The following is a 10927-nucleotide window of genomic DNA, read 5'->3' as shown; positions in this document are numbered from 1 at the left end:
GAAAGATGTGTGCACTAATAGCATGCCAAACAGAGGGAAGTCTGCAAGGTGACTATTTTAGACATCACTAAAGTACAGGAAAGCTTGAACTGGAGTTTGTTCCTGGATGGAAGAAATTATCAACTACAAAACTGAAATCCATGAGAAACAAGAGACTTCTTTAGTTCCATTATTTACAAAGCTACTTCCTTTACTTAATACTCAATCTATAAAATACATGGTAATACTATCAAGATAATATTTTTTAATAGTGATATGTATGGAGAATAATGAATGTGAGGGTCTTTCTCACAGTTTCAGAGAATTAACTGCTGTGGTTATTTCTGCTTAGGCCTAGATAAGTGCTGGTCTAAATCAGCTGTGTAAGGCCAGTTTTAAGCTGCTTCAACAATTATCAAGAAACTCTGGAATAACTCTCTGCTTTAACGCTTTGGCTGGTTGCAACACTATAGCTACCTCGTTAGGGGAAACGAATATCCTTGTTACCTTAAAGATGTAATACTTAGACATTGAAGGAAAACTGCTTTTCAGCCTACTTTTTGCTTCATAAGCTTCAGCACCTAATCAGACTGTGGAGAAATAGTCCGTATTTGTAACTAGGATATCATTCTTCTCATGCTTAATCTTTAGAAATTTCTCTTTAACTTAGCAAGTAGATGTAAAGTTTTATCTACAAGTTCTGAGACTGCTGTGCTGTTGAATCTAGGGCAGTGGAGAATGTAATACTTAAATGCTTATTTAATGAAACTGTAGTGCTTACATATTACCATTTATTGGAATTAGCAGTGTGATTACCCAGGTGCATGTGTTCCATTGTAGCTGACTAAATTTACCCTAGCAAAGTGAGTTTGCCAGCCAAGTATATGCACTCTGTGGCAGACTGAAAAAATCTGTAACTGCATTGGTATGGTTATATACATTATTCCTAAAAAAGTACGCTTTTTTGAAAAGACATTTAGTGCTTGTGCTTAGGACAGCCTTGTAGGCTGTCTAGCTATTTGTAATCAGAGCTGGATGGGAAAGAAGATTCTAGAGCTTGAAAGTGTTCAGATACTTCTTAATGAAAATCCACACTTTGTTTTCTGCCACAAACTTCACTCATGAAAGAGCTGTCAGTTGTGAAGTACCTCACTTCCCTGACTAGAATCTTGGAGATCTGGGTGTGAGCTCTGTTCTGAATAAGGATCTTAAATCACTCTAGGGAGCCTGTTTTCAAACCTGATTATTGCGATTTGTGCCCTTTTCAATAGGCACTTAGCCATCTTCCAGATAAGCATCCCAGCCACTAGACTATTTTAGTTTTGGCAGAGGGGAAGTGATCCAGAATATTCTATTCTGGAATATAATAAGAGTTGTTGTAACAAATGCCATTTTAAACGTCTTGGCTTTAATGTTTATTTGGAAAATCCTCACTGGCATTTATCTGCATATTTGAATGAAAATGCTTAGCTGTATTGTATGCGCTAATTACTTCTGAAACTTTTCATATGCTTGTGTAAATGTCTCGTATGCTGTGTAAATGTTTCATGTGCTTGTGAAATGCACGAACATCTTGTGCATTTCCTGTTGAATAAATACATTATCTTTCCAATTTAGAGGGCTGCTAGAGAAGAAATACTTGCCAATGGAGGAAGTCTGTCACATCATCATGGAGGTAATGTTCTCAGTCTAGTATTAGCCTCTTCAATACTGCTAAATACTCCTGAGTACATAAAATAGCTTCTAATAGAACTTTGAAAAATATTTCACAGACATTAACCAAAATTACTGGGGCCAGGGGGCAGGTATCTCCTGGCATTCTTTCTAGAAACTTCTCACCTGTTTGCCAGACCTCTGGGGAAGTGTCCCTAGACCTGGTTTGCTTGGATGTCAAATCACATGATTGTATGTGTCCTATGCTCTTAACTTGGATGTCAGGAAGACTTTCTGTGAATAATTTTGATTTAAACTGGTTAAGTTAATGCATTTCTTCTCTCTACTGTCTTGGGGTATTGTCTGGCCACAGAAGTAAGAGCAAAGAGGAAGAAATCTAATGGTTTAAAGCTAGATAAAAATGTTGTACTTCTAAGAAAGCTCTGTGTGCGGAAAACTGAAGGCCAAAACTGTGCTTTAAAACATATTTGTGACTTCCTGGACTTAAAACTTTTAGCTACAGCCATTTTCAGGTATCTAGCTTTGTGATAGAAACTGAAATGGACTCTGCTTTAGCAATATCAGGATATTGAAAGATGTGTAGATGATGATAGAAAATGGTTCTGGTATTTTTTGTTTAATATGCTCTTATTGTCCTCTGATTAAATCTTTAACGTGGTGGTATAGTGGACTGGCCAATTATCACACATGGGATGTGGAATTACCCCCTTGTTGTGCTGTCTCCTGCTGTGGCAGCAGTATTTTACTGTGACTGGCATTTCATCCATTAACTTGCGTGCAGCTGGAGCTTGTCACATGTTTAGATGTATTTGCCCTCACCATATGAAACCTTGCTTACAGCATATGTTGAACAAGGAAAAAAAGGTAGCATTTTCAGACCCTTGCACGCTTGAACTTTCTGACTCCCCAGCTATGGCAAACTTGTTTTTTGTTAGACTTCTTAGGCTCCTGTTGTATGCGTGATTGCCTCTTATAAATATTTTCCGCTTTGAGTGTTCTTGTGTGGCAGTTCACTGTGTACGATATTGAAGATCCATCTTTTCCAGTGCTTAGGGATGTGCTGCTGAGAGTTAGCCTAATAGTACCAGTTCTTTTTACTGACCTTCAGGCCGTGTCGCTCTTAGCGCTGCTAAGAATGGTCTATTGTGTAGGGTAAAAGAAAATACTGGTGCAATTTCTTTTAGTATTTGTCTTGTAGTTGTGATTAATAACAGTTGTTTTCACTATCTGGAAACAGACAGGCTGGTTTGTCTGCCTACAATCACACTGTGATAAATGGAGCTATTTTAACTCTGGTTTTGTGTATCAAAGAAAACAGATGTAGTCTGGGACTTGAGGCTATAGGAAACACAAAGCCTGTTTAAGTCAATCTTCATATACTCCTTGAGTGAAGAAGTGGTCATACATGACAGTTTGAGATTTGTAATGCTCTAAATTACTTCTGAGGTGGTACTAGATGCAGGTAGACACATAGCTACAATGTACAGTGAGAACTGAAATCATGATACTTTTAACTTTATGAAGAGTAACTTCAGGAAAACTTTGTATTCTATTTGATCTCAGTATTTTTTTTTCTCTCCTCCCCTCCCTCCAGGCTACTGAAAAATACTGTAACTTTTAGGCAAGAGTCACTAAAGGCAGCAATACTGTGAGAAGGTCCCCTCCGATGACTTTTGAGACTTAACCTGTAAGAAGTGTAACTGTCAGGTGATTACATTAAAGATCACAAGAACATTCCAACAAAGAAATTGCAGAAATATCTCAATACCACCTTTATACATCTCATGGACACGAGAAGCTGTAGTAAAGCCAGACATACACATCTACATAATTAATTTATCCTTTCAATGTAACAATTACTTGTATTTTGGGGTAGAATATCCAGATTTTTTGTTTTTTATAAATCTGGATATCATTTCTATGACACTGCAACTTAAACAACTTGGTCCTTTTAATCAAACTGTCTTTTCTTTTTGAAGTCTTTCTCACTCTTGATTTTTCAAATATTTAAATCTAATTGGTAAGCATTAGGAATGTTTTTCCTACTTTAAAGTTAGTATTTAACATTTGACAATGTTTCTGGATTATGTAATGGACAGAATTTACATTTAGAAAGAATCAGAGGCATATGTGTTGCTATAAAAATACACCCAAAATACATTCCTGATCAGATAGGTGCTTCTTATGGAGGGTAAATTCAGCCATTCTCCAGTGCATCAAAAATTGATCCTTGTAGAGGTTATCAGACATCTTTATGATCTGGCACTCCTGTCTAAATGTGGTAGGTCTGTTTCTCACTCAATCTGTTGTGAAAATAAATGTTGAAAAGGTTCCTGGTGGTTTTAAAGTAGTTTTTAATGCATGACTTTGAAGCGATTTCTTTTCCCTTCCTTGTCCCTTTTAACTAATGCTATGACATAATTTGTAACTTCAGTAAAATTTCTGAAATATATTCAGAAATTACATATCCTAGTTGTGGCATTCAGCGTCTTCATTTCCAACATAAGATTTTGCAGTCTTGATGATACTTTTCACCTTGCCTCGACTATGTCCTGCACTCAGAAAGGGATAGTGCACAGCTTTGAACACAGCTTTGATCCTTCTGCTTTTCTGGCCAGTATCTTTAGACTTGACAGTCATGTAAGTAACGGTTGCTAGAGCCACAGTTAGCTTCCAGAAACTTAGCATTTAAAAAGCAGGGTTAGGAATGACAATTTCATGTAGATAAAAGTTTAAGTTTAGGTAAATTATTCTTCTGATCATTTAGGGCAAGTCACAGCTTGCGTTCTTGAAATTCTAGTTCATAAATACATGCTTTTTCTTATACATAAAGTAAGATGTGCTGTGAGAAGTGTCAGTGGCTATGAGTGGTATATAAATAAAACTATAGCATCTTTGGGGTACAGCATCAGAAGAGAGCTGGCTGGATTTGGGCCTGATCCCTTCTGTATTACCAAGCTATGCACCCATGTAGAACTAAGAAACTCTGTAAAAAATGATAGATTGTTTCCCTTGCAGGGAATATTTTAACTAAAACCTGGTTGTTTAAGGAAACAATTATCAGCTTGTGTGTTTGAGGAAAATACCTCCATTTAGCCACTTAACATAATAGAGCTAATTTTCTCCCACTTCTAGACAGATTGACTAAAGTAAAGGTTAATGTAGGCCAGGCTTTGCAGGTTTAGGTATACTATTGATTTCCTGCCAGTTCATATAGGAAAACTTAAAAACAAACGAAAAACCCCAACCCCCTTCTCCCCAAAGCCCCCACCTTATTCAGTTGCATGTTTGACATCGCAATCTAAAACAATTCTTTGACATCATTAAGAGGCTGTGGTTTAAGCTATGCACTGCAGTAATGAACCCACACAAACTACAGAATCTGGAATTATAAAATTCCCTTGTGGGAGGAGTTGAACAAATTCTTTTATCTTTTACATCGGAAACCTTCAAGTTAAACACTGGAGGCTGATCATACTTTCATCAGTCCAGCAAGCTCTGGTTTTGAATGAGGAGTTTAAACTGTGACAGTTGTCAGATAAAGAGTAACCTTATGTGAAACAATATAATAATGCAATTGTATTTGCCTCCTTGGTCTGTTGAAAGCCTTAATAGAATAGTCATCTTTAGTGCCTTTTCCACCAAATAAATGCAAAGGGCTTTCTGATTCATCAACACAGAACTTGAAAGTACTTAAGTTGTTTAGCTATCAAGGGAAAAAGTGCCAGATGTTAAGGTGATGGTGAGTGTTAATTATGTAGTAGACTTCAGGTACACTGGTCCAATATACTCCAGCTTTACCACAGTGTTAGATTAATGCACTGACCTTTCTCAGTGTTGCGGAGTTCTCTCTGAAAGAGTAATAACCTGTTAAGCAGTTTCTAAGACTGGAGAGATGCTTTCCATAGAGAGAACCAGCTTCAGGAAGACCATGCAACAGCTGGAAACGTCCCATCCTTCTTATGACCTGTTACTGCTTCTCCTTTGGCAGAGCTGTCGTTCTGCGATATCTGCCTCTAAGTGAAAAGGGCTGGAGCAGAGGAAGTGTAGGGCAGTGCCACCAGAGCCTGCTTCCACTGGGACCATGCACTGCAATAAATCTGTTCTGCATGGTGCTAGAGTTATCAGCTACACTAAAACTTTCCTTGAAAGGCTGTTCATGGGTACCAGAGTACTTCATATTCCAAAAACAAGAAAACTAATCGCTGCCTGCTGTTTGCCAGCTCCATCCATAGCAGCCAGATTTTTTTGCAGCCATCCTGATGCATTTTCAGAGATGAGCAATTTAGCCTTTATGAGCCAGGAGAGCTGTACTCCCATTTTAGCTTCTTTGTGGCCAGCAAGTACGTGCTGTCTGTCTAAAGTACTTCTCTTTGAAAAACCATGCACGTGGGAAACTGTTGTCACTTTTAGCAGAGAATGCAACGTCAGTGCTTGTTTGGTGTTTTTTTCAAAGGATGGGCTCTACAGGAGCAGTGTAGAGCATGGTTGGACTTCACCAAAATGTGTTTTATTCCCTTACAAGTTGAAAGGAAGCATTAACAAGAACATTTTAAATGAAGGGCTAAGCTAAGGGCTGGAGCAGCATGTATCACAACTGTGAAAAGTTACTTATCCAGCTCGCATGTTTTTCTTTCATACATGGACTATAATGATGATAAAACTTAAATAGCCAAGTTGACAAGTAGTGACTTGTTAAGCTACTAAAAATTGATTGTATGATGTTATGCTGATTTCAGAATCTTATTAACAATGTTACAATGTGGCATATAAAATCAGGTGAATTTGATCTCAGTTTTTAATGGGGATGAGAGCCCTTAAGTGTTAGATGCTCTGGTTCTGTGCCCTGTCTCATGTCAGTTATATAGAAATGGCATAATCTAGACCTAAAACAAAAAGGTCTACTTTCTCTAGGCTAAAAACAGAAAGGTGGTTTTCTTTAGTCCGTGGTAAGATCAGGCTTAACTGAGACTTTTTCTTGGGCTTCCTTGATCCCACAGCTATTCTTTGGCTAAGCTTAGAGTGGAGTTAAGTACCTTTGCGACTTGAAATTACTTTTATGTTCATGGTACCATCTTTTACTGTTACAGCATTTTCCTCCTCCTTTTCCCTTCCTTGGAGCTAATTGGATCATCCTATGGAGGCAGAACAGGATACTTATAGGGCAGTACTAACTTGAAGTGAAACAAATATAAACATTGTTTTTCTAAGCGGTGCTCTCGTCTGCAGAAAGCCTTTCCTTCACTGAGTCTATTTTCCATGTAATCAGACCAGTTTAGGATTCTAAGAGCAAGATCACTTCAACAATTTTAACTCTGAAATGAAAACCTGAGTAGCTGAAAAATTCATGTGTGTCTGTATTGACATGAGCAGTAGGAGCATGGGTTCAACTTGCTGTAATCAAGGGGTTAAAATATTTTTGTTGAACATGTTTGTGAAGGGCTGCCGGTAACTATAGTACAGCTTTTTTTCTTTCCAGTTCACTAATCAAATGTATGTTAGATTTATTATTGCAAAAGTATAAACCATGGAAAATTTGACAAGATAGATGTGTAAATTATCACATTGACAGAACTAATGATGCACTCCCAGCACCTTCTGTTTTCCAGCACTTGGTGAGCGACTTCATTAAATATGCAACGACTGCTTGGTGCTGCTCAGACAGTAGTTCAGTTCCTCCTGGAATTGCATTATTACTGGAGGTGTAAAAGAGGCAGGCATGCTGGCTGTTGGGCATCCTGCTGTGATTCTAATGTGCTCCATCTTGTTGGAGCAGTTGTTTGCAGTCTTTTCAGGACAATTACATCTATAACCACAGGACACATTCATTGAAACTATATTACAGATAACAGTTGAGAATGGTAATGACCGTTCATCAGCTGCCTGCGCTAAGAGCCAGTGAGAGTGACTTGAGGTGATGGTCAAGCCACATCCCTGATTCTGGTTCTTTTTTTGTAGTAGTAGCGTTAAAGTATCCCCAGGTAAAACTCAACTACATCAACTTGCTCAGACAGTCAAATTGTAATGACGGTATACTTACAGATGGGGATTTGCTTCTTGAGCTGGGCTGCAAAACACAGCTCCTACCACATGACAAATTATTTTGTCCTTCAGTTATGATCTTTGCTCTTGACGTGCATGTTCCTAATAGTTGTTTTCTAGCAAACTGCGAATTTCATTCTTTCTCACAGAATTTGCTTTTTCAGATGGCATTGTGACTAGCTCATATTCCTTAAGGTATAAACAAATACACTCTGTTCTCCAGAGGTGTCCCTGTAATTTATTATTCTGATGACAGTTTGATGGTTACCCTGAGAACAGGGCACAAAAGATGGCTTGAATTTAGCTTCAGATACTCTTAAAGCATCTGTCTCTCAAACCTTTACTATATTGCATCATGCTGACAAATGGATTGTGTTTCAGGTTGACAAGTTAAATGCTATAGTGTGTTTAATGAAAAAACTGTCCTTTATTTTGAATGATCTGTTAAATCAGAGTTGATGACTTGGTTAATTAGTATGTGAACATTCGGCCATTTAACAGGACTATGTGAGATTTCAGTGAAATGAGTTCTTAAATGGCTGGGGTTTCAGCTTTGAAAGCTGAAATAAGCTTCAGTATTTGGTATATGTTTTGAATATCCGTTTTGACATGGGAAGTTAAGCTCTTGTGTAATGATATGAGCAATTGCCAGTCTGTGTAAGAATTTTTGAATGAAAGAAGGTATTTTGTTGATTTAAAACTAAGCTTTAAGCCTTCTCCTTAGAAAACATTTTTTTGCTGTTTAAACGAATATTGTTTTAAGTTTATTTGATTACCGAGTTATGTTTTTACTTTAAAGCAATCAAAAGCTGTGGAGTTCTGCTTTTTAGTAACCTCCTCTTCAGTTTCCTACTTAAAATGAGTTTGGTAGCTTTTAAAAACTCACTACCAATTCCCTATTTTAATAGAACGTGTGATTTCAGCCTAAGCTTCATCTAAATTTCATAGTTTCTAAAGAAAGTAGACAGTGTGGAACACAGTCTTCCTCTGGGAGTATGCTGAGCTTAATGAGCTTGATAGTCTGGTGGGCTCAATAAATCAAATAAAGCAAAACATTTCTCATTTTTGAATAAAAGCATTTATCACACAGTGTTTATTCATTCATGGTCACAAGATTGATTGGCTCCTAGAATCCTGCCATATATTGAAACACTTTGTTTTTGTTTTTCCAGTAGGCAAATTGCGGAAGCGCTGGATGAAGGAGAGCATTTCTGATGTTGGCCTGGGAATGCTGAAATCTGTTAAAGAATATGTGGACCCCAATAACATCTTTGGAAACAAAAATCTTTTATAAAGCCTGCACAACATGATGTACTAAAACTACTTCAAAATTACTGTTGAAATTCCTCCACTTTCATTGTATTGATATCCCAGTAATCAAATATAACATAGACTAAACTTTAAAAACTAGTAACTTACACTGATTATTGCCACCCCCTTACCCCTTCCTCCAATAAAGTGGAAACATTACTGTTAATGTTTATGGATTTTTACTTACAATGCTCTTAAACAACCTCCTGGGCACAAAGTGTAATACCAGTCCAGAAATGCAAATTTGGTTTTCCAGGTTTGGTTAGGCACCGCAGCTGACAGTATTTTCAATGCTGGATACTGCCAGATGTTTCTTACTAGAGCATCCCCTGCAAGGAGACTGACAACAGTGTTTTCAACAGGAGCAGCTGCTCAACCCAGCCTCTTGCTAAAGGAAAGCTGCTAGGAGACAGATGAGAGAACATCAAGGAGTACTTCACTGTGTTGAAGGATTAAGTATGTAGCAGACTTGTAACGCGCGAATACTTAAAGTACAAATGCAGGCTTCAATGAAAAGAGATACTGTAACCCAAACTACTTCAAAAAAACCCTCAGTGGTCTCCCACCGTAGTACTATTGCAAAATCTTTCACAATTGAGCTGTTCCGAGTTGTATTTGCATTGCTGGGATAATCTTAAATCAATCGTAGGTCAGTCACTGAGTTTTGTACAATGGACATTTCTCACTGTATGTTGAAACAGGTTTGTAACAAAACTTTGCCTTCATCTGTACTTCAGTCCTAGTGTGTATGTTTTTCGCTCCTGTTTTGTTTGTTTTGCAGAGATGCAAAATAACTTTTTCAGTAGAAAAAAAAAAGAGTTTTGGCTATTCAAATGAAACTGCCCAGCACTGTCTTTTGAAACAGTCTCAACAGTTTACTAAAACATTTCAGTGGACAACACACTGTCATCCTGAAAGTGAGATTTCCCATTTTAGTTTTGTAAAGTTTCCTATGGCCTTTATGAACCCTTTATTTACTTCACTAGTAGCCACAGTTTTAATTGTCCATTTAACTTTAAGAAAATGAAATATTTTCTTGCTCAGTATCGTATGAGAGTAAGCATTTTTACATTGAAACTTGAATCTTAATCAGTAAAATGAACTAAAAGTATTTGTCAATACTCATGATCCATTTTTAAGGTGGGTTCTTTTCTTAAAGCAAATTATCCAACGTTTTGATAATTAATGTATATGATTGCATAGGGTAGAAAAAAATACAGACTCGTTTGAGGACACTGTCTCTCCAGCCAACTGCTTCACAGCTCTGTAGTGTCAGTTTGGACACCTTTTGTATTGATAGTGCCCTTAATGAGGAGAAAAAGATACAATTTCACTTGTTTTTAAACTATTTTAGAATACTGTCTAATTAGCTCTCAGTTCTGGTAATATACCAGACAGTGTAAAATGCTTGAAAACTACTGCATATCAGACAACTTTGAACTTGTTTAAAGACTTATTTCAATTCTATAATGGTTAAAAAACATGAACACTCAAAACATCACTTTAAAAAGCATGCTGTCAAGGTACTTAGAGAAAACTTTTTATGATCTGCAGGTCATAAAACAGAATATTAATGTGATATTTGCAATGCAGCTAGATTTATTTCGAATGGTCTTTGTGAAACAACATTTCAACATAAATCTACCCTCTTGTATTTGTGGTTTTGGCCCCCAGAGTTCCTATTTCAGCAACAACCAAAACAGTGGGTGTGGTTTGAGGAAGGTAACTCTTCGCATGGTGGCTACGTGTTCCTTAAGTACCCAGGGGTGTCTCAGCAAAATGAATCTGTACATGTTCATGCAGGGGACTTACTCGTCTCGCCTGCTGCACAGCGGTGACTACATGGTCACAGCTGGCATCTTGCCGATAACTTTGAAACGGAGACCTTTCTAGGAGCTGGTAAATATGAAGGGTGAATACA

The 10927-nt window shown here is 37.4% G+C and overlaps 1 protein-coding gene across 1 annotated transcript in view; it reads left to right on the top strand.

The window, feature by feature from the left end:
* AGPS (alkylglycerone phosphate synthase) overlaps positions 1 to 9430 on the top strand; it is a 40574-nt gene extending 31144 nt beyond the window's left edge. Inside the window, exons 18-19 of the mRNA XM_010191702.1 lie at positions 1597 to 1654; positions 8868 to 9430. Coding sequence (XP_010190004.1) covers positions 1597 to 1654; positions 8868 to 8989 — 180 coding nt within the window. The 3' untranslated portion in view covers positions 8990 to 9430. The remainder of the gene's footprint in view (positions 1 to 1596; positions 1655 to 8867) is intronic.
* Positions 9431 to 10927: the final 1497 nt, after the last annotated feature.

The sequence above is a fragment of the Mesitornis unicolor genome, unplaced genomic scaffold (genome assembly GCF_000695765.1).
Source record: "Mesitornis unicolor isolate BGI_N332 unplaced genomic scaffold, ASM69576v1 scaffold2439, whole genome shotgun sequence".
NCBI lineage: Eukaryota > Metazoa > Chordata > Aves > Mesitornithiformes > Mesitornithidae > Mesitornis > Mesitornis unicolor.
The sequence above is the reverse complement of the archived record's forward strand: the minus strand, read 5'-3'. Positions and strand labels throughout refer to the sequence as shown.